This window comes from Portunus trituberculatus, chromosome 29 (genome assembly GCF_017591435.1).
Source record: "Portunus trituberculatus isolate SZX2019 chromosome 29, ASM1759143v1, whole genome shotgun sequence".
Taxonomy (NCBI): domain Eukaryota; kingdom Metazoa; phylum Arthropoda; class Malacostraca; order Decapoda; family Portunidae; genus Portunus; species Portunus trituberculatus.
The window spans coordinates 4,077,052-4,101,442 of NC_059283.1; the positions used below are offsets into that span (position 1 = coordinate 4,077,052).

The 24,391-nt window shown below is 40.9% G+C and overlaps 1 protein-coding gene across 1 annotated transcript in view; it reads left to right on the forward strand.

The window, feature by feature from the left end:
- The window catches only part of LOC123510458 (teneurin-a-like), a 462,953-nt gene that overhangs the window by 329,345 nt on the left and 109,217 nt on the right, over positions 1 to 24,391 (forward strand). The window contains 5 exon segments of the mRNA XM_045265650.1: positions 12,227 to 12,392; positions 13,568 to 13,706; positions 14,857 to 15,039; positions 19,576 to 19,755; positions 20,119 to 20,248. Of these exon segments, the coding sequence (XP_045121585.1) occupies positions 12,227 to 12,392; positions 13,568 to 13,706; positions 14,857 to 15,039; positions 19,576 to 19,755; positions 20,119 to 20,248 (798 nt within the window).

The window sequence follows — 24,391 nt, forward strand, 5'->3', positions numbered from 1 at the left end:
ACATAAATGACTGAGGTGTGTGGGTATGATAGGATGAAAGGCTGGAGAGGTGAGGAAAATAGGACTGCCAGTTTGTAACATACTCAGTAAATGTGACACCTTAAGAAGTAAACAATAATGGTTACTGAAATTACGTAACAATAAACTCACTGATTACATAAAGATAAGGGAAGCTTAAAAAACCGGATATAATACAAACAAATACATTAAGTCAGTCAATGGTTACTGAAATTACTTAAAAATAAACTCATTGATTACTTAAAGAGCATAAGAAGATAAGTCAAGCTTTTCTAAGATAAGTGAAGCTTCAAAAAAACCGTCATCAGTACAAATAAACACATGAAATTAATCAAATCCTCACAATAACAAACCAAGAAAAACCTATAATATGCACAAAAACACCATAAACTGATTGAAGAAATAAAAACTTGAACCTCAACAAATAAATCAAAACTGCCACCCAATCACACAACACACTGAGCTGACGCGATTACATTATACATAAGAAATTTACAGAAGTTACCGGATAGTGGGGGGGGGGGCCGCGGGAACACCATATGGCATGCTGGGAATTAGAGGGAGGAGAAGACCCTAGACCCAAGACTCGAGACCCGAAAACTTTCCTGCCAAAAGCTTAAGGGAAGGCGCGAGGGAGGGAGGGAAGTAGCTCAGTTGGGCTCGGAAATGGTAAAATATTCGCCGTTTTTTCCGGTGTATCCTTGAAGATTTCTCGCCACGACGCCGCTCCCTCGCTCGCAAAATTCTGTAGGGGGCGCAAGTTTGACAAGACGGAGATGCGTTTTTGGGACCCGCCTCTGGAAACTCACACAAATACCTGACAGGAATGATTCAGGTGTGGGACTGCAGCTCCTCCTTCTCTTCTTCCTCCTCCTCTTCCTCCTCCTCCTCCTCCTCCTCCTCCTCCTCCTCCTCCTCCTCCTCTTTCTCCTTCCATTTCTTTCTTATTATCCAGTTTTTACCATTTTTCTCCTCATCGTTTGTTTATTTTCTCTTCGTTCCAACCACCTTTCCTTCCTTTCTCATTTCCCATTGCTTTTTCTATTGTTTCCTTCTTTTCTCTGTTTATATATAATTTTCTACCTTCATTTTAATTTTATATTCTCTCCTTTTCCTACTCTGCTGTTCCTGCCTCTCTCTCTTCTTCGTATCCTCCTACATTCTCTTCTCTCCCTTTCTTATTCTCCTTACCTTTCCTCCTCATCATTCAACAATCTTCCTTCTTTCCTTCCTTTCTCTGCCTTCCACTGTGGTCGTTTTTATTCTTCTCTTCTATTCCTTCTCCTCTCACCCCAAAGAACCTCCCATTCTTACCGTCCTCTCACTTACATCCTCTTCTTATTCCCCTCTCCTCTCTCCTTATCTCCAACACACTCACTCTTCTCTCCACTCTTCCCTTCCTCGTTACACCACCACTGCAACCACCCTCCCCTTCACCCTCTCTCTCTTCCTCTTCCTCTCCTTGCCAAACGCTCGCAGGGAAACATCAAGGTGGCTGTTCGGACGCTCACAAAGTATTGCCCAAGATAATCCTTCTATATAAAACTGCTTTACATATTGAGCGACCAAACCACCACGAATACTTCCTGCAGACACTTTTAGGAGCAGGAGGGAGGGAAGGAGGGAGGAGAAAGGGGTGGGGAAGGGAGAGGAATGGAAAAGGAGCAGGACGATGAGATCTTAACCTGTCAGTATGGGAATGTGGAAACGTGTGGAGAGAGAGAGAGAGAGAGAGATTTGCCCAATATTAGCCTCTGATTATCTACTTTTTTATGCCAAAGAAAAAGATTCTCTCTCTCTCTCTCTCTCTCTCTCTCTCTCTCTCTCTCTCTCTCTCTCTCTCTCTCTCTCTCTCTCTCTCTCTCTCTCTCTCTCTCTCTCTCTCTCTCTCTCTCTCTCATATTCCCCTTCTTAACCTCTTCAATACTGAGATGCATTTTTACCTTGATTTATGGGTATTATTAGACGTTTTATTTGCATTAGAAAGGGTACGTTGAAGTCAGAAGATCAATAACCACAGTCTTCACTATTTTAATCCCATACATTAGTTTCTGAAGCTGTATAAGATCACCAAATAGTAAGCAGAATGAATATGGAATCGCGTCATGGTACACAAGAGGTTAAGAACAAGACAATTTAGAATCCCAACAAAAAAAATATGACAAAAAATAAGAAAACAGGAAACAGCCTTATTCTTGCATTACTCTCGCAAGCAGGGGAGACACACGAGGCTGACCAGATTATGTCCATTACCTGCACCAATTAACGGCACTTCTGACAGATAACAGTCCCCTAAGAGCAATCTCCGCCAATCATCGGTGTTCCCATTGGGCCCAAAGTTATTGTCTCCACCAATTACAGACGTCCATCTCTCCCTGGGTGGGTGGCGAGGACCAATCAGTGTGAGGCAGAGAGAGAGAGAGAGAGAGTGTGTGTGTGTGTGTGTGTGTGTACAACCATATTCATCCATTTTTATGCAAGAGTGTAAGCCGGCCAAGGACAACAAAAGATTAAAAAAAAGGCCCACTTGAATGCCAGTTCCCTTAAAGATAAAAAAAAAAAAAAGAATTAGCCAAAAGTCAGGAACCCATTAAAAAACACAGGAATTGACAAAAAATAATAGTAACAGATAATTTGAAAAAAAAGTATCATTTATGGGTGGAAAGTTTGAGTTATTAGTTGATTATTAGTTGTTTTTGTTGTTATTTTGGGTGGTGGTGGTGGTAAATGTGGTGTTAATGTTTTTCTACTTTATTTTTCTTGTAGTTGTTGCTTTTGTTGTTGTTCTGTTTCTTCTTCGGTACATTACTGGAAAAAAAAAAACTCAAAATACAACAGAAAGTCAATGCAAAAAAAACAAAAACACTCAAGATACATGAAATCACACAACGAAAGGAAAAACAAGTGAATCAGAAACTTATAACCGACATCAAAACTTTTTCCTCAATAATCAAATCAAAGGAACTCCGATATTTGACATGATCTCCGCCAGTTTCTTTTCTATTTTTATTTCTCAGTCCCATGCGTCTTAGAACCGCACTTAGATATGGCTACGTGGGATTAAACTTCAATAACCGGAACCAATAACACAGGACAGCCTCAATTATTCGGGATTATGATGCAGGGAGCCCACTGTCCTGCCGTGATGGATGGCAGGCTGGGCAGGTGGGCGGATGGGAAGAGGGGGTGAGTATCAGGTGGGTTGCGGGCAGGTTTTCATGGTATATTGGCTTGAATTTGGGTAGGTAGTAGTAGTAGTAGTAGTAGTAGTAGTAGTAGTAGTATCATCATCCCCGTCTTCTCTATTCTATTTAAATAAATTTCCTATACGCATTTTCGACTTCCTTTTCTTCCTTTTTCTTTTCTCTCCTCATATTTTCTTAACTCCCTCGTCTAATTTTTCTCTTATTTACCTTGTTATTGTTTTTTTTCATTGCCTTTTTATCTTCTGGTTCTCTTTCATTTCCCTTCATATTTCCTCTCTAGTTCTTGTGGTTATTCATAATTTCATTTATTTTCATTTATTTTCGTGTTTATTTTTTTTCCTTGTTTCCATGTATTGTTAAATGAATCTTTTCGTTCACTTGGAAAATATTCTTGTGCGTTACAGCCCTTAAGGTTCCCTCTCTCCTTCCTCTCATCCAGGCTCCTCTCTTCAATCATCTCCCATTTGCTCTCGTGCTATTGAATTCTTTTTCTTTCCTTACCTCCGTCCACCTTCTATCACTCCACTTATTTCTTCTCCCTCCTACATCCATCCCTGCTCCACAATCCACATCGGGGCTCACAACAATATTCCTTTGGTGGAGCCTCTATTCTTATGCTCTCTCTCTCTCTCTCTCTCTCTCTCTCTCTCTCTCTCTCTCTCTCTCTCTCTCTCTCTCTCTCTCTCTCTCTCTCTCTCTCTCTCTCTCTCTCTCTCTCTCTCTCTCTCTCTCTCTCTCTCTCAGGCTATCACTGGTTTCATCAATTTATTGAAAGGAAAACTCTGTTCAATCAGGCAATGTTTGACAGGTGCGCTCTGTGTGTGTGTGTGTGTGTGTGTGTGTGTGTGTGTGTGTGTGTGTGTGTGTGTGTGTGTGTGTGTGTGTGTGTGTGTCTGTGTGTGTGAGCGTGTGTATTGAAAGTTTCAGAAACACACATCGGGTTATCTGTTCTTACCTGTTTGTGATTTGTTACCTGTCCAGAGCAGAATCTCTCTCTCTCTCTCTCTCTCTCTCTCTCTCTCTCTCTCTCTCTCTCTCTCTCTCTCTCTCTCTCTCTCTCTCTCTCTCTCTCTCTCTCTCTCTCTCTCTCTCTCTCTCTCGCTCTCGCTCGCTCATTCCTTCTTTCACTTATAAGGATTCTGTTATTTCATTTTATTATTTCGGGAGTTTTATCTCTCTCTCTCTCTCTCTCTCTCTCTCTCTCTCTCTCTCTCTCTCTCTCTCTCTCTCTCTCTCTCTCTCTCTCTCTCTCTCTCTCTCTCTCTCTCTCTCTGCGTCATTTTCTTCCTCAAACGCGGGGTAATTACGTGAGGGGAAAAGATTACTTCGCGGACACAAACGATAATTGATTGGAGGGAAAAATATCAAGTGAGAGAGATGGAAAGTTTGAAAGGTTGTATTAGATGTTTTTGTTGTTGTTGTTGGTGGTGGTGGTGGTGGTGGTGGTGGTGGTGGTAGTGGTGATGGTGGTGGTGTTGATATTTTTCTTCATTTTATCTTCTTCTTCTCTTCTTCTTTGTCTTCTTCTTCTTCTTCTTCTTCTTCTTCTTCTTCTTCTTCTTCTTCTTCTTCTTCTTCTTCTTCATCTTCTTCTTCTTCATCTTCTTCTCCTCCTCCTCCTCCTCCTCCTCCTCCTCCTCCTCCTCCTCCTCCTCCTCCTCCTCCTCCTCCTCCTCCTCTTCCTCTTTCTTCTTCTCCCTCTTGATTTTAGTGGTGGTATTAATAGTGTTAGCTATAGCAGAGAGAGAGACACACAGACAGACAAACTATAAATCCACCCCATCAAAATAAAAACATAAAATCCTGATAAGAATATAAAAACAAAAAAAATCATAAAGAATCACAACTTTTCTTCATTTTTTAGACAGAAGAGAAAGTCAAGACGAGAGACGGCAGAGAGGGAGATAAGGAGGGAAGGGAAAGGAGAGAAGAGAGAGACACATTAATATCCTACGGGCGATAGGACTCAAGCCAAAAAAGTTCTTATCTAATTTTCTTATGCGATGATCATAATTCTGAGATGCGCGATCAAATATATCACCCGGAAACCACACCAAGACACCCTCGCTTATCCGGACTGACGAGAGAGAGAGAGAGAGAGAGAGAGAGAGATTGGGGAAGGTCTAGAAGAAAAAACAAATTATTCTACTCATTACAATTACAAAAAAGTTATGATTAGAAAAAAGTAGGAATATTTATTATCAAGAACCATAAAAGAGAAAAATGAGAGAGAGAGAGAGAGAGAGAGAGAGAGTGAGACCTAAAACAAGAAATATAATAACTAGAGTATTAATGTCTGTCTGTCTGCTTGTATGTATGCACCTGTGTGTGTGTGTGTGTGTGTGTGTGTGTGTGTGTGTGGGTGTGTGTGTGTGGGTGTGTGTGTGTGTACCTGTCCTCTCACCTGTACACGAGACATGATTACCTTAACTTACCTTGTGTCATGTCAGATCCACGTAAATTAAACATATCACGTCAACAACATTACACAAATCACATCTTAGTAGTACAACACTCATGAAAATGTAGATAAATACTTCCTACTTAAATGTATCTACTCCTCCTCCTCCTCCTCCTCCTCCTCCTCCTCCTCCTCCTCCTCCTCCTCCTCCTCCTCCTCCTCCTCCTCCTCCTCCTCCTCCTCTTCCTCTTCCTTTCTTCGTTGCCTACCTCGCGTGTGCCTCTGGGTCCTCCTTGGAACGTTTGTGCTTGTTTCTAAAGTTTAAGAGTCCAGGAACGAGGCTCACTCAGGGACGATCTCTCTCTCTCTCTCTCTCTCTCTCTCTCTCTCTCTCTCTCTCTCTCTCTCTCTCTCTCTCTCTCTCTCTCTCTCTCTCTCTCTCTCTCTCTCTCTCTCTCTCTCTCTCTCTCTCTCTCTCTCTCTCTCTCTCTCTCTCTTATGATTTCTTTTCTATATTTTTCTTTAATGAAATTTGATATCGACATGTTGACTTTTTTTTTTCGTTGTATTATTTTGTTTTTATATTACCCATGCATGGTTTTATTTTATTCACTTTTCTATCGAGTACTTGCATATTAATTCATGTATTTATGTATATGTTCGTTGATGTATTTAGTAATTTATTTATCTACCGTTTTTACCTCTTTATTTCCATGACATTAACTGCTTTCTTATTTATTCACTAATTCATCCACCAACTTTTCCATCTTTTTACCTTTTCATTCAATTCCACCAGTGTATTCCTTGACAAATGACACATGCCACACGCCCGCATTACGTGCAGTGGCAGTGTGATGTTGCGGGCGTGTTGCGTGCAGAGGAGCGTGTTGCGTGTTGTGGCACCAGTTTGACCGTGTGTTTAGCGGCCATCGAGTACGTTTACTGGTTTGTAATTGTATTTCCCCCGCCAGCCTCCTCCTAGGCCTTCCCGCCACTTGATACTTGCCAATCTTAACACCTGGGAAAGAGAAAGATGCTAATTCTTTTTTTTTTTTTTTACTGAAGTCAAAATTTGCTTCTTTTCATCATATTTTGCGTGATTTCTTTTCCTCCTTCAAGTCTTTTCATTCCTTACTTTATTTCCTTTTTTTCGTCGATTAAATATTCTTAACCTCTTCAGTACCAGGACGCATTTTCATATTCATTCTGCTTACTATTTGGTGATTTTACACCTTCAGAAACTCATATGGGTGACTTAAATAATGAAGACTCTGGCCATTAAATCTTCTAATATCCATACACTTCCTAATGTAAATAAGATGGTCTAATTATAAATAAATCTCAAGGTAAAAAATGTGTCACAGTACTGAAGGAGTTAAGAAGCTAATAGGTTTTTCTTTGAGGAAGTAAAAATTTCACTTCTCTATTATATTTTCCATTATTCTTCCTCTTTCAAGATTAATTTGTTCATTCATTTTTTATGTTCCTTTAATGGAATGGACATGTAATTAAATGCATCTTTACCTGTATTCCTGGGGCCTCGAAAATACGAAATGGTAGTGATGGTGTTTGCTCAGGTCTCAGGTGAAGGTGCATGATGCCAATATACCTGTTTATACCTACCTGCCTTTACTTCTCGTCTGCTGGTGTGGAATAGGTTGTGATTTCGTTATCCTATTCCTGTCGATGAGAAATATGTATGTTTCTATTCGTTGAAGTTCCTGAAGAGTGAGTGGCGTGTTATGAATTATTCGCTTAAAACTGTTTCTTACCTCTCGTCCATAAGTTAAGAATGAGTTATGCTTTGTTAGTCACATGCTTCGTAAAAATTATGCAATACTACGAATTTAATTTTTGCTTAAAGATTATTAGAGTTAGTGTGAAGTAATTTGTGTTATTCTTCTAAAAAATACAAGTGTTTACCTTCGGACAGTGTGATTTGGGAGTCCTACACTTGATTAAAATAAAAATACACTTGTTATTGGGTTAAAGATTTGGTAAAGTGTAAGTTTAGTGTGGCATAAGTTAAGGGGACGCGTGGTGGCGTGGCTGCGGAGTGGTGATGGCGTGGTGGTGGCGTGCGCTGGCCTCGTTAGATGTGGAGGCAAGTTATTCTGAGAAACTGGTATTAACTTTCGTGACTTGAGGGGAGCAGTTGTCTTGGTGCGGCTGCGAACAACGACCGCAGACGCACGCAGACGAGAGAGATATTGTATTTTTCTTGTCATTTTCCTCAAACTACGAGTCCACCTTGAGATATTCTATTTTTCTTTGTCATCTTGTTCGCATAAATTCCCGTCCTTACTTTTTCGTTCGTCATATACTGTTCATACATTCTCTTACTGACCTGTCATCTTCTTTCCCAGTACGTCCTGAGGATCGCCAAGGTATGACATGACCTAACTTGATTCTCTCTCTCTCTCTCTCTCTCTCTCTCTCTCTCTCTCTCTCTCTCTCTCTCTCTCTCTCTCTCTCTCTCTCTCTCTCTGTATGTGCTAATTTTAAAGCTTTACATGTGGCGCAGGTTTAGCTTTACCTTGCCCCTAATTTACTTGAAGACGTATTGATTCTTAGATATTTTAACCATGCTACTTTTTTTATTAGAAGTTCGCTTGATGCTTCGCTGGTTCGTGATGTTTTGTCCATAGAAATGAGTTTATTCGCTTTGTTGGTGTGTATGTGTGTGTTCCAGTGAGTCTAATATTCATATATGCGATGATGAAATGTCCGCTACGTTTTAGAATGTGTTAGTTTTTTGTTCAAAAGAAATGAATGACCTGTTTACTATTTCATGCAACAGCGACAGAGCGTTGCATTTTGTTTGTTAATGTGTCTTACGACTTCATTGTTCTTGTTGATCTTTTAAGTAAATTGTGATATTATGTTCTTGCAGCGAATAAGAAAGATTTTAATGTAATGTATTAAATGTCAGTGGCTGTTGTAGTTTTAAATGAGTGTACACTTCATTATCTTTCACTGCAATGAGGAAATGATATAATTTATGCGTTGAAATGCATTAAACGTCCATCATTTGTCATTTTCTAAGAGAACATCGGCCTTATTTCCTTGTGGCATGATAGGAAAAGGAGTTAATTCCATGTCTCAAATTAAAAGTATAAAATTACATTATTTGTGGCTTATAAAAAGAGAACATCGAATTCCCTGACGCAATACAGAGAATTCTAAAAGCCTCGCAAAGCTTCGTTCATCAGAAATTCTTTGGAGTATTATCTGAATCCAGGTCCGGGACAATAAAATGTTTCGGTGTAATTCCCGAAGCTTACTGTGTCTTGGAGTTAAACATGAACATCAAACCTCAGTAAGTCAAGGTTTTCTCGATTCCTCTTTTGTAAATGTGCGAAGGAGTCACGCTTCCTTTTCCGTGATTACCTGGCGCCTTGTGATCTGAGGTGTTACCCGCGCTGCGCTGATTAAAGGCCGTGCAGGTTTGTTACATTACTGCTACACTGAAAAGGCGAGATGTGCTTGCAGTACAGTGACACAGAAAGGTGCATTACAATATTACTCTGATGAAATATATTTGTCGTAAATTTGAGCGAAACACATTTAGTGATAAACTTTTCCTCTTCACATTGAAAGACGCCAGACACGTATAGAATTACATACATGGATGCATGTTGTATTTCGATATATGTATGTAGGATGACAAACACACGCATACTCAATAAAATTAAAATGCACAGGTATAGATATTCAAGTCTAGATACATTACTTTAATATTAATATACAGAAGAGTGACTCATGTGAATTCTTGCAAAATTAAACAGATACCAATCCAGAAAAATACTTATATATTGAATTTGAAAATACGTTTGTTAAACCTTAGTTTTTTTTTTTTTTTTTCTTACTGCAGTTTAAAAGTCAGGCTATGCTGAGACTACATATAGAGTTACATATTCTTCTAAATCTACCAAAATTAGTGATAAAACGGCATACAGAGACAAAAGTAACTAAAAATAGGGATATTAGATAAATTACAAGAAGTCATTCGGCCCACACGCGGCACTCTCCCTATTTTAAAACACACCTTTTTAAGCCCCAATATCCTTAAAAAAAAAAAAAACTCATTTTTAAAACTCTCAAACTCACGATAAAAAAATTCACCTTACCTGTACATCTCAATCACATGCCATTCACCTGCCAGTCTGTAACGTACTCACCTGGTAGGCCGTTTTCTATTCACTCACACTCACCTGCCGCCTGCGCTGCCACTAGCGTGTTTATCACCTGTAACCTACCTGGCCCCCACCATTAAGCTTGCAACTACTAATTACTCGCGCTATATTTTACGAAACGGAATTAAAACCGCGGCAGTAATATTTTCACCATTGCAAATTGAAATTATTTTAGCCCGACACCACCACCACCACCACCACCACCACCACCACATTTCATTCCCGCGTCAGAAGTAATGAGGGTGAAATGGAATGACAGATGTGTTTCGCTGGAATGACAGGTGTGGTACGCTGGAATGACAAGTGAGGTGCGCTGCGGTTCTACAATTCACCATGAACCGGTGACACACAGCTGGCATGCTATTGAACCGCTCGGGCTGGTCCATCATGTAGTGTGGGGAGGGAAGGCTGCCAGCTGGAAGCAGAGAGAGAGAGAGAGAGAGAGAGAGAGAGAGAGAGAGAGAGAGGAAAAGTTGATGGATTGACTGAGGAATAAATGCGTAGGAGGATCGTTATGTATGTGTTGTGGGGATGCTTGATTGGAGTGAAAAAAGGGGACTGGATGACGTGTTTGCTTACAGAGAGAGAGAGAGAGAGAGAGAGAGAGAGAGATTATACGTGAGCTCAATATTTCATGGCCAAACTGACGAACATTCACCACCACCACCACTACCACTACCACTAATAATAATAATAACACCACCACCACCACCACCACCACCACCACCACCACAAAACTATAAGACAAAAGGGCCGTCATTCCTCTCACGGAAGTTTCTTGTTTGTCTTTCTCCTTCCCAATATTTCCCAAACTTTCTCTTCTCTGATAATCTTGTCCCGCTAAGCCCTCAGGTGTGTCCTCTCAGGTGGGCAGGTGATTGTTCTCGAGGGAAGAATGAATACAAGAAGGGAGAGAACAAAGGACAGAGAGAGAGAGAGAGAGAGAGAGAGAGAGAGAGAGAGAGAGAGAGAGAGAGAGAGAGAGAGAGAGAGAATGCGTGCGTGTGTGTGTGGGTCAGGATGGAAGGTGTAGAGTCAATATCAAATAATGTGGAAATGTATTGGGAATGATTGAAAATAAAGTTAATGGGTCATTTTTGTGGGTTGTAATGAAAGGACTGTAGAGAAAATGTATTGTTTTTATGTGAGTGTTCTTTGTGTTTATTTTGTCTGAGGTTTGGTAAGGAAGGGGGGAACGGAGGGAGAGGGAGAAAGAGCGTGGGAAAAAAGTACTAGACCATTTCTCTCTCTCTCTCTCTCTCTCTCTCTCTCTCTCTCTCTCTCTCTCTCTCTCTCTCTCTCTCTCTCTCTCTCTCTCTCTCTCTCTCTCTCTCTCTCTCTCTCTCTGTGCATTATTTACTCTCGCCGTGTCCCTCGTGACGTCACTGGCCACGTCAACATCTTTGAGACGGATTTAGAAGTCCTCTTTCGTCTTCATTGATTTCCACTTGTCTTTTTTTTTTTTTTTTTTTTTTTTTTTAACGTCTGTCCGTCCCAGCGCTTAAATGAAGAGCTATTTTTCTTTCGTGTATGACTGGTTCTGTTTCTTTATTGCCATTCAACTGTGTATTGTTACTGGTTGTGTATATATAGATGTGTATTTTCGTTCGCTTTGCTTGTGTGCGTTGGATATTCATGTGATATTAATGATTTTCTTCTTAATTTATTACGTTACGTCTTGGTTTTCTTGGTGCTAAAAATACCGTTATTCATTGATTGTATTTCATGAGTAGTGCTAATAATTGCTGAATTTTGTACGTTGTTTAGGATTTTTAGTTAAGTGTATTCTAAATATTTCAACATGTTATTAGGTATTGGCCTTTTCACAGATGCCTCGTGCTTTGAAGAAATATCTGATATATTTTGTTTTATTCATCTTTTTTCATGTTCTGTTATGAAACGTTCAGCTCTGTGTATCCTAATAATCGAGCTTTCATCTCTTCCTCTCTCCTCTTTGACATTTTTTCCTTTGTTCCCAACGCACACGGTCACTTGTTTTTTTTTTTTTTTTCTTATAAACTCACTTACTCCCTCCTTTTATGCTAATTATCCTCTTTTTCATCTATCCATTATCTCCTACTTACACAATTTATGTTTGTCAATAACTTCTCTTCACTACTATTTTCTCTTTCCTGACACTTTATTTTCATTCTTTTCATCTTTTCACTCTGAAACAACCAATTCTTATCGTATCTTTTTCCTTCGTGTCCTTTTCTTTTTCCTGCATCCTCATTTTTATATAAATGAGGCACCGTGTAAGAGCAACAAATATCAAGAAAAATTAAATTAAAAAATGTCCAGTGACGCGCAGGTCCCAAAAAAGAGGTTAAAAGCGATCATGCTAACATCCTGACAAACACGCTTTCCTCATCCGTCTAACGGGTACATTCTCCCCTCTCCCTCAGCTTACTCCCCGCCACTGACCACCACTCTGGCTCGTGCCCCGAAGCCTGACACTGGAAGCACGGAGCTCACGCGGCTGAGGGAACTGAACCGTCGCTATGTCAACAAGATCCCGCCCAGAGGCTACTGGAACGCGCAGTTTGATGTTAAGCAGCCCACCTTTATGAGGTAAGACACGTTAGGTTACAGTGCTGGGAGTGGCAAAGATAGGTGTTCTGCTTCTGAAATCTGACAATAATAGGACTTGAAATTGAAACTGATAGATAGGAGTTTTTGCTTGGAAGATTCGAGTGATAGTGTTAGAATTGATAAAAAACGTATTAAAAGTGACTGGACACAAGCTTTAGTTTTAATTTCTTAGAGATAAAACATGTATTGAGAGCGAGAAAATATAAGCTTTGTCTTGAAAGTGATAAATTTATAGGATTCAGTGTTAAGAAAGAATGGTAGATAGATTTTTACTTAAAAATTACATAAATAACAAACACTGCCGTTCTTTAATGTTGTAAGTGAACTAAAGGGAGAAATAAGTTATGTGTAGTATTAGTAGTAACTCATTATAAGTTATCACCAAATAATCCATGAAAGAAGAGAAGAGTTAGCTGTGAAAGACAAGTTTGTGCACTTTAAAGCCAGTGTATAAAAGGAATGAAGCACAGGTAAATGATAATAAGCAGCGAGTGATTAAGAACTTTTATAAGGTGAAAGGTGTTAATTAAAATGAGTGAAGATATAATAGTAAAGCTAAATAAGGATTACAATAAGACATATAATAACTGACAGTGCGCAGGAGGAGGTCTTAAAGTATAAACTCAAGGATACAGAGACAAAGTGTGACTGCAAGGTAAATTTGACTTGAGAAATGATGAGAGCAGAGGAAAGGTTAATGGCACTCAGTTATTCATGAGTAAATGGGTACCAGAGGGTGGATCAGTCTTTATGTGTACTCATCTATCCCATCCATCCTCCCCTTCCACTTAAACTCTGGAAATAGAAGGGCGTAAGTACGTACATCTGGAACTTCTGCTGGAATAAAAGTTTAAATTACGGCGATCCTGGAATGACGAGAAGAAAGGGAGTTGAATTAAAGGACTTTCAGGTAGAGGGTAGAATTTTCGGCTCAAGAAAAGGAGGACTATACGAATCTTCCTCCTCCTCCTCCTCCTCCTCCTCCTCCTCCTCCTCCTCCTCCTCCTCCTCCTCCTCCTCCTCCTCCTCCTCCTCCTCCTCCTCCTCCTCCTCCTCCTCCTCCTCCTCCTCCATTGTCTCCGCGTTCACCACATGCCTCACCTGACGCTACTATTGTCCTTCTCCGCCTCAATTTCTCTCTTTCTCCCTCGCAGGTTCAACTTCACGGTACCCAGAACCGCTCACCTCGCTATCTATGGGCGGCGTAACGTGGCTCCCTCCATCACCCAGTACGACTTCGTGGAATTCATCAAGAGTGGACGGCCTGGAAGAATCAAGCGAGAGGCGGATTGGGTAAGTGACTAGGTGAAGGAGTAGCTGAAGAAGGAGATCCTCTGGTGTCTCTTGGGTGTAAGGGAGAGAAAGAGGAAGTGAAAGGGAAGGTCTGAGGAATGTCACTGGGAAAAGTAGGTGTTTTAGGGCTATGGTGAGTAAGGAATGAAGGGAATGATGGAATGAGAGAGTTTGGGTGAGAGAAAGAGAGAGAGAGAGACGGATAGTAGCTGAAGAAAGTGCTCTAGTGTGTCTCGGGAAAGAAGAAGGGAGTGAAAGAGAAGGTCTAAGGAATGTCACTGGAAAAAAGAGGTTGTTCTGTGGCTATGGTGAGTAAGAAATGAAGGGAATGATGGGATGAGGGAGATTGGTGAGAGACAGAGAAACAAACAGACAGAATTTGAGCTTGCAAGACTACTAAGTGTGAACAAAAACTGGACACACACTGAATATATGTAACAGTACAACCACATTTGAGAGTACAAAAACACCATCCCCAATACACCTCCACACCCACATCCACACACCCACACACACATTATTATTCAGTACACACCTATTTACCTGGTATCTGCAGCACGTGAGGCCAATATGTCAGCAGTGTGGCAGTCAGTTCGCCAAACACAATAAGCCAGTAATGTGAGCGTGGCGGGGCAGGGCTGTGGCTGAGGCTCCGACAAATGGACGTCCCCTGAACCCTGCCAATTAGTTCACAGTGCTGAGCGGCGTCTCTCTCTCTCTCTCTCTCTCTCTCTCTCTCTCTCTCTCTCTCTCTCTCTCTCTCGTTCGTGTGTTTTTTCGGTTTATTCTTTTCATTTGTCGCTTCTTTCTTTTTTATATATTTTTTTTGTTCATTTGACTTCCTGTATGGATTTCTTTCTTCTTGTTCTTGTTCTTCTTCTTCTCATTATTATTATTATTATTATTATTATTATTATTATTATTATTATTATTATTATTATTATTATTTATTATTATTCTTCTTCTTCTTCTTCTTCCTCCTCCTCCTCCTCCTCCTCCTCCTCCTCCTCCTCCTCCTCCTCCTCCTCCTCCTCCTCCTCCTCCTCCTCCTCCTCCTCCTCAATAACTACCTACTCATCTTCCTCTCCTCTCTGTAACCTCCTCAACATCCTCTTCCTCTTCCTCATCACATCTTCCTCTACTCCAACAGGCCTCGCAGGAATCAAGCACATCTTCCTCCTCTTCCTCTTCCTCTTCCTTCTCGTCCATGGTTACCTCCTCCCCCTCGCAAGATCTGATGGAGGTGTACCCCGTCCCTCACAGCAGCCATCTGGACCTTCACCTGGGCTTCAAGGATGACCTCGATCACCTGTTGTTTGCCAAGGACGATGAGGTGAATTGTTTGCTATTGGTGGAAATTTCTTAGTTGTATTATTTTTATTAGTTTTTTTGTTAGTTTTTTTTATTTGAATATTTTTTAGTATTTTAGCTGTTGTTTGCTAAAGACGATGAGGTGAGTTGATTCTTATTGGTGGAATTTATTAGTTTTATTAGTTTATTTTCTTATATATCAGTGTTTTTATTTATATTGGATTTTTTAGTGTTTTTTTTCTTCATTTTCGGGGACCAAAGTTAGTAAGTTTTATAATTTTTTCTTATTTTGTTTTCCTTTCTTTCACTTTATCAGTGCTTTCTTTCTTTCATATTTTTTTTAGGAGTGGGATTTCTGTGTGTGTGTGTGTGTGTGTGTGTGTGTGTGTGTGTGTGTGTGTGTGTGTGTGTTTGTTTTCTATTGTGTTGTAGTTTTTTAACTCCTTTCTCTTGCCTTATTATTTTTTGCGTTTGTGCGATACCTATCCATAACTTTAGCGATCCCTTTGAGTCCTCTTTACCTATACCTTCTGGCAACGCAACTGAACTCACGGCACAGACACAGATGGCGGAACATTAGACTTCGCAATACACCTTGGAGACGAAACGCGTTACCTGCCTGAGAGATATTTAAGTAAAAGGTGAAGTAGAGCTCATTAACACCTGCTTCCCTTCACCTGTTTATACCTGCCGGCTTCCTCGCACCTGCAGGAATTAATTACAGATGAAACTAAGCTGTGAAGGCTTCCTCTCCGCCTCAAACTTAGCAGGAAGTTATAGAACCCAACTTTGTTAATTCGACCAGGAAGAGCTGAGCTGCATTCGTGTGAGCGTGTGATCCTTCTTGCTTCCCGGACCCTTCCTGCAGGCCGGTTATTAATTGCAGGACACGAGCCTCCAGTGAAGTCCATCAATTAGCCCCACAACACCAGCCTCCACCCGCCCCGACCTGCCTGCCTGCCTCTCTAGCCAGCCTTGTCCAGCTTCCTCAATCCCTTAAGTAATGTATTTAGGGTTTCTGTCAAGCTCGAGATGTAGGATTGTTTACTGGCGTTTGGGTCTGTGTAGGGAGGCGTGGCGGTGATGTTTAAGTGATGTGTTTGAGGGTGAGGTGATTTGTTTAGGGTTCAAGTAGATTGCTGAAGGCGTTCTTGGGTGCAGTGAAGGTCGTGGTGGTAATGTTTTGGTGATGTGTTTGAGGGTAAGGTGATTTGTTCAGGGTTCAAGTAGGTTGTTGAAGGCGTTCTGAGGTACAATAGTGGTGGCGGTGGTGGTGGTGTTTTGGCTAGGACTTGAAGACTTGAAGTGACGAGCTGAAAAGATGTATACTAAGACTAGAAATTATCTTGTAGCTATTATTTTTATTTTCATAGTTTGTTGACCTTTTTTTTTTTTTTTTTACTTCTGTGGTGTTGTTTAGATGGTGGATGTAAGAATCAAGATGTTGAGGTAACTAGGTACTGGAGACTGACACTGGAGAATATGTAACATCAACCCGCTTTTATTTCCATTGTTTATTTACCTTCTCTCTTATTCTAGTGTAATTTCTACGTATTGTGTTGAAGGTCCAGTGTGATGATGTAACCAGATCTGCAGAGACTAGAAAATGTAATGCATGTGCTCATTTTTCTTTCTCTTATTTGCTCACTTTCTCTTTATTATGAGGGTAATTTATAATTTTTTGTACAGTCAAGGTGACGAGGTGAACGGATGCTTGGGGCTGTGAGAAGGAAATGTGTTGTATCTATTCGCATCTATTTCGCTGTTAATTAATCTCTTTCTGATTGTGTAGGCTATTTCAAGGTGACAAGATAAACAGGTGAATGATATGAAACGTTAATTATGTTATATTTTCTTTTCCAATCTTTGATTTTAAGACATAAGATAGACACGAAATCACTATCACTTATTTTTTTTTTTAGTTTGTATAAAAGTTGTATATTTTTTTTCCTCCCTTTAGACAACTTTTTTACACTTTAACCCATTCAGTGCCATGACGCTTTTTCATATTCATTGTGGTTACTATATGGCGATATTATACAGCTTCAGAAACTTATTTGAGGAATAAAGTAGTGAAGACTCCTGCCAGTCATCTTCTGACCTCCATGGACCCTTCGTAATGTAAATACAATCGTTTAATCATACCAAAAACTCAAAGTAAAAATGCGTCTCAGTATATATATTTGTATTTTTATATATAATTGAAACTTACAATTCTAATACGTCCTTTCACTATTAATTAGAAAGAGAAACAGTTCTACATCCATCCTCCATATGAACAGTCACTTCCCCTGATGCTCCTCCTTTCAACATAGGAAGAATAATGCCGGCTGGAATCATCCTATTAATCCTCATTCCATCCTGCAGAGTAAATCAGAGGGACTAGACTTCAACTCCACCCCTTTATCCCTTTTAGTCCCGGCGCAGCGTGTAAATAAAGGAGTAAGCGCCCTGTCCATACTCAACTGCAGTAAATTGTGACACGAACTCCCTCCACACAGCGGGTCTCTCGGCAGAATAATGCAGCTTTCCGTCCATCCCTTTCCCCGCACTGTTCCACCCACCACCTCATTACTTTCCCGTACCTGTTTTCTGTCTCATTACTACTGCCTCTCTCTCTCTCTCTCTCTCTCTCTCTCTCTCTCTCTCTCTCTCTCTCTCTCTCTGACCTTTAGTTCTGTTCCTCTCTATACATTCATTGCCACAACTTCACCTTTCATTCCTCTCAGCCTTCTCTCTCTCTCTCTCTCTCTCTCTCTCTCTCTCTCTCTCTCTCTCTCTCTCTCTCTCTCTCTCTCTCTCTCTCTCTCTCTCTCTCCTCTCCTCTCCTCCCCATAACTTTCTCTCCTCATTTTTTTTCTTGTAAATGTTCTATTATTTGTGTTTCTGCTGCAAATCCTGTTGTTTCTTTCTTTGTAATTTTCTTCCTTTTCATTTGTTAATATTTTCTGTTTACTTTCTTTTCTCGTTTTTGTCACCATCGTTCTCGTCTTCTTCCTTTTCCTCTTAGTTTCCCTCCTTGTACTCGTTCCATGCTTTGTTTATTAATCATTTGTTTGCTCTCTTCGTCCTCCTCTTCCTCATATTCAGTGCATGTTCTAATATTTTTTCTGTCCTCTTTTTTCATGCGAGTGTTTGTTTGCTTTCCTAGTCTTCCTTTTCCTCCTCATCCTCTTCGTCCTTGTTTTGATAGATTCTTTTCTCCTTTTTTCTTAGTGTTTGCTTTCCTGATCCTCTTCTTTCTCCTCCTTCCGTCCATGTGATGTTTCTTTTCCTTTGCTCTTGTTTGCTTCCTTTGTCATCCTACCCACGGCCTCCTTATCCCCCTTTTCTTTTTCCTTCTTTTTCTTTGCTTTTCTGATCCTTTCTCTCTTCCTTAGGTCCATGTTATTATACGAGTACTTTTTCTCTTCTTTTCTTTGATTTTGTTTGCTATACTTCATCCTCTTTCCCCTCTTCCTCTTCCTCCTTCTTCCCCTCGTCCCCTCTGTCCGTGTTGTGACATTCCAGCGCGGTGAGCGGCAGGACTCCTCCACGCATCATTAGTCATTCCGTTTGGCCCGTGACGGTCCATCATGATGTCATTTTAGGTTTGTTTCGGCCATAACAAATTTGCTTTTCCGCGGGTCCTGAGGGGGGCAGTGTTGTCATGGGTGATTTCCTGGTTAGTGGTGGTGTTAATTGTGTTTTCCGTGTGTGTGTGTGTGTGTGTGTGTGTGTGTGTGTGTGTGTGTGTGTGTGGTGAGTGTGTTTATGTATCATGTATTCTTGCGGTTACTTTCACTTCTATTGTTGTAGTTTAATCCTTCCTTTTTTTTCAATCGTAACATGTTGAATTTGTAAAAGCAACAAATGGATGTATTGTCAATATTTTGTTTCAGCACTACACTGTACCATAGCTCTCATGTATTTTTCCTTTTATTTTTATCTGTTAACTTATTGAAACATCCTCCCACCCTTTCTATGCTTCTCTGTTCCCTTCATTCAATTGTCACTGCCTTCTGTAATATTGAGGAGGGAGAAACGGAAGGGATACAGAAAAATAATAATAATAATCAGCTTATTCACGTTTTCTTTCATGTGTTACTTCTATTTCTATTAATATCAATGGAATCCCGAGAAATATTGAATAAGAGGATGCGAATGAAGCAGCTATTAACTTACCCTTCAATAATCCACGCACATTTTATTTCCTTCGTTATGATATCCCATTCTCTTTCCATCCACTTTGAATTAAATCTAGTAAATAATCTCTCTCTCTCTCTCTCTCTCTCTCTCTCTCTCTCTCTCTCTCTCTCTCTCTCTCTCTCTCTCTCTCTCTCTCTCTCTCTCTCTCTCTCTCTCTCTCTAGCATTCCAGAAAAATGTTAAATTAGTAACAAAAGTAGATCAGAACAGTATGGATAACTCATTCATCAACCCATAATTTTCCATTTATGTCATTGATCAAAGGTGGAATGAGAGGGCGAGAAAATATAGATAACTCAATAATTAATACATCCACAATAACCCAAACATCTTCATTATCATCCTTCATATCCATCGTCTCCCCACTGTAGGATTCACGTGAAGTCCTACACGCTGATGACGAGGATGTGGAGGAACCTCTTGCCCTGCCATCCGTGTTCCGGGAGCGTCGCTTCATCCATGACCGCGGCGTGAACGTGACACTGGTGGAATACCTGGACACGGGAACCTGGTACCTGGCTATCTATAATGACGGTATTGGCTGGAACGAGGTGAGTGAGTGGTGTGTCAGTGCAGAGGTAGTGTTCATCTCTCTCTCTCTCTCTCTCTCTCTCTCTCTCTCTCTCTCTCTCTCTCTCTCTCTCTCTCTCTCTCTCTCTCTCTCTCTCTCTCTCTCTCTCTCTCTCTCTTTATAGCATTCCAGAAAAAATGTAAAATTAGTACGATCATATTAACATAAATTTGAATGTAATGATGTTTTGAAAGTTTGAGTGCATTTACATAGAAATCTACACACACACACACACACACACACACACACACACACACACACACACACACACACACACACACACACACACACACACACACACACACACCTGACTGACTCTCACCTGTGCCTACTAACTGGACAGGTGGAATTATACCTGGGCGAGGAACCGGACCTACAGTCAGCGTGTCCCAATGACTGCAACAACCACGGCTCCTGCGCACTGGGTCGCTGCGAGTGTGTGCCTGGGTGGATGGGCGAGGACTGCTCCAAGAGTGAGTATAGCATTATCTTGACACCTTCGTAAACGCTTTGTTCTCTCATTAGATTATTTTCAAAGGCTTCTGGGATGATTGTTATGGTTCTTCCTTTGAAAGCGCAGTATCCTTGTTAAAAGCATCATTAGAATCATTAAAATATTCTCGGAAATTGTGATATAGACTAAAATGACGTCAAGGATATTTTTAAAGGCCATAGAGGTGATGAACCACATTCATTTTTCTGGTTGTCAGAATATCTACATTGAAAAAAAAAAAAGACTGGAAAGCTGCTTAAACCTCCACCACAGTTTAAAAAAGTCAAGGCTATATTTCAAAGGCCACGTAAATCATTAGTCAGGTTCGTGGAAGTATTATTCCATTTAGTGATGCGAAATGCTTGTTAAACTATCATTGCAAGCAAGAAACCGACAATAATTTCAAATAAATAATATTAGAGGAAGCCACGACTATTTTTAAATGCCACAAGAGATTATTGAAAAGGATTTCATGTGGTTTTTTCGTTTGATGGTGTAGTGCTCGTAAAAATATCACTGGACTCATGAAACCAAAAGAAAACTCCAATAATTTCACTGGCTTAAAATTTGTCGATATGAAATAGAAAGACGTTCTGGAATACCGCTGTTAAATCATTTAGAGTGAATTAATATTACAAAAGAAAAGTGTTCAGTATAATACTTGTGCCGCGCCATTAACACGTCGTTTCCAATTACTGATATTAAAGTACTTGTGTTAAAACGTCTCTCTCTCTCTCTCTCTCTCTCTCTCTCTCTCTCTCTCTCTCTCTCTCTCTCTCTCTCTCTCTCTCTCTCTCTCTCTCTCTCTCTCTCTCTCTCTCTCTCTCTCTCTCTCTCTCTCTCTGCGTTCCAATTAAATTGTAAGAACTCTGTAATGTGAAGTTCGTGTCCCATTATTGTATTGATTCGCGAGAGAGAGAGAGAGAGAGAGAGAGAGAGAGAGAGAGAGAGAGAGAGAGAAGCATAAACACTAATGGCCCAAACTATTTCAAAACTCAAAGCCATTTTCATCTTTATTCTCAATTCTTCATCTTGCTGGTCTTCAGAGCCGCTAAATACGTACTTACCTTGACTACCCTACATCTGTGAATCTACATTAGATACCACAAAGGCGTCTGTTACTGCGTCTTTTGTCGTCTCATCCTTTGTGTTCCTTGACTAGTAAGAACCTCAGAAGGGGCAAGAAGTCCGTTGTCGTTTTCCCTTTCTTGGTGTTCGTAGATTAGTTAAAGTAGATTATGAAAAACGTAGAAAGGAGTTTGTTAGTTCTTCCTTTATGTTCCTTTCTTTAATTTCGCATATCTCCTTCAAGAAATCAAAAAAAATGTATTTATTCAACACAAATTTGAAATAGATAATGGTTCAATACATTTACCTGTAATAAAAGTAACATATATAGATTTCAAATACTCCTAAATTACACAACCATGCTATATACAATGGTTAAGAGATCTAACAACGAAGTAATCCCTTAAAAAGAGTGTAAAAGAAAACGTAATCATCACTGCAAGAACCAATGGACAATTTCTGGAGCACTTAACACCTTCACCTAATGTCGAGCACCTTAATGGCGGTAATAAGGTGTTGGATTCCTCTTAGAATGTGCGTGTTAAGCGTGTTATGGTCTTAGATTCTCCTTCGTTTTTAGTGCCTCTTCCTCCACTTCGTCTTCTCTTTGTCTCCGTCCTTCGTTATTTTTCAGTAACTTGATGGTTATGCTTCCTTGAGTCTTTCCTCTCTCTCTCTCTCTCTCTCTCTCTCTCTCTCTCTCTCTCTCTCTCTCTCTCTCTCTCTCTCTCTCTCTCTCTCTCTCTCTCTCTCTCTCTCTCTCTCTCTCTCTCTCTCTCTCTCTCTCTCTCTCTCTCTCTCTCTCTCTCTCTCTCTCAGCTACTTCCTGGTACTCTCCCTTTCTTCTTATAGGGTCGCCTTTTAACGTAATTCTTAGGACACTTTTTACTTTCCTTAATATAAACAATTTAGCCTTTACTCTCAGCACCTCCTCCTCCTCCTCCTCCTCCTCCTCCTCCTCCTCCTCCTCCTCCTCCTCCTCCTCCTCCTCCTCCTCCTCCTCCTCCTCCTCCTCAACATGTGTAGTCTTATTACTTATTCACGCCTCCTGTGACAATTTCGAAGCGTGTCCATTTTTGCCTTCCTCCTCCTCTTCCTCTTCTCTCCTCCCTCCCTCCCTCCCTCCTTCCTCCTCCCTCTCACTACCTCCCAACTCCCCCTCCGAGTTGTCTTTCCCTAGTAACGTGCGGTCAAGAGGAAAGGAAAAGAGAGGAAGAGTCACACAGGAAGGAATAATATCGACATGCCTGAGAATGAGAGGAGAGAAGAATTGAGCATTACCAGTGTGTGATCTGAATACAAGAGAGAGAGAGGGAGTGGGAGAAGGAGAAAGGGGGAGGGTAGACGTTCCTTAGGCTTATGTTTGTATGCATAAACGTGTGTCTTGGGTCTTCACAGGGGCGCCGCAGCCTGAATAGGGCGGGCGGCGTCTGGATGTGCGCGTTCGTGTGTGTATGGGTGTGTTGGGGAAGGAATTTTGTCGTGTATGTGGGCGTTCATGCGTGTACGTGGGATATGTGGGCGTGAATTTGTTGTGTGTGTGTGTGTGTGTGTGTGGCAAGTGTAGGTAGGAAGTCTTGCATCGTGTTTTAGTGTCATCTTCTCTGTAAGGAACTGAATATAAACAGGCGTGTGTGTGTGTGTGTGTGTGTGTGTGTGTGTGTGTGTGTGTGAGATAGTAATGTCCTTCAGTACCTTCCCCTTTAAGTCTAGTTTTCTTGCTTCTTTCCCTCTCCAGCTCTCAACGTTCTTTGTTTTTTTCATTTACAGTTTTTCCTTATTCCTTTATTCCATCCTTCGCTCTTTAGAGATTTGGCAACAAAACGAAAAATAAAAGACACACAATGCACTTTCCTCTAAATCACTTTTTGATCGACGAATCCCTTTGTTCAAATTTTATTCTCTGTGACTGCATAAACCCAAACTGCCTGAAGGAGACTTGCGGGCCGGTGCAGGAGGAGGAGGAGGAGGAGGAGGAGACTGGGTAGGGTACGGAGGCCGCGGAGAAAAGTTATAATGGAGGATATTGTTGTAAGGCCCAGACGCCCCCAACCCACTCCAGACCCGCCACAGAGTCTGACGGGGCGGGGCACGGGAGGGACTGGAAGGGTGCGGGACTGTGTTGCTGGGGCAGGCACATCCCAGGCTGCAGGCGGGAGCTACATCGAATAAGTCTACGGTCGGGGTACTCCAGATTTCAGTAACACAGCGGGCAGAAAATTGCCAGGAAAATGAGCTGTCAAAAACACCCCCGCTGTTATGCTGATAAGGCACCGCTCCTCTCTCTCTCTCTCTCTCTCTCTCTCTCTCTCTCTCTCTCTCTCTCTCTCTCTCTCTCTCTCTCTCTCTCTCTCTCTCTCTCTCTCTCTCTCTCTCTCTCTCTCTCTCTCTCTCTCTCTCTCTCTCTCTCTCTCTCCATACACTTAATTTACATTTGGAATCGCAAAATACAGAAAAAACGTTATTTTCATCTAAACGTGTTTTCATAAACGTTTCTGAAAAGAACGTGAATATCAGCGCATTTCAGCTTTCCTTGAGGTGAAATGATATCGTGGATTGCGTTGCTGTTGCTTGGATCTAGTCTTGAATAGAGCGTGAGATTTTTTTCCGTCATTATCTGAGAGCGTGAGACTGGAGTAGAGGATCGCAGGTGGTAATGACGTGTGAGTGTAATGTTGAGGATCTCGTGACTGCGGTGATGAGCGTGTAGGAATAAGATTTGAATAGGTAATGTGAATGTGAGTGTTTTGTTTATTAGAAGAGAGTTTATAAGAAATTTGATAGTGAAAAAGTGAGAATAATGAAAAGATGTAAGATGCTGGATTTTGAGCTTAATGAAAAAAGAGGATAGAGGAGGAAAGGGTATGTGTGTGTGTGTGTGTGTGTGTGTGTGTGTGTGTGTGTGTGTGTGTGTGAAGAAGAGCCGCACTATAAGTTTCCTTATCTCGAGTGTTATCTTCACTATATTAAACTCAGTTGAGAAAATTAGCATTAACTTGTAGAAAAAAGACATTTGGAAGGAAAATCTAGGAAAATATATATTGTTGAGGGAATC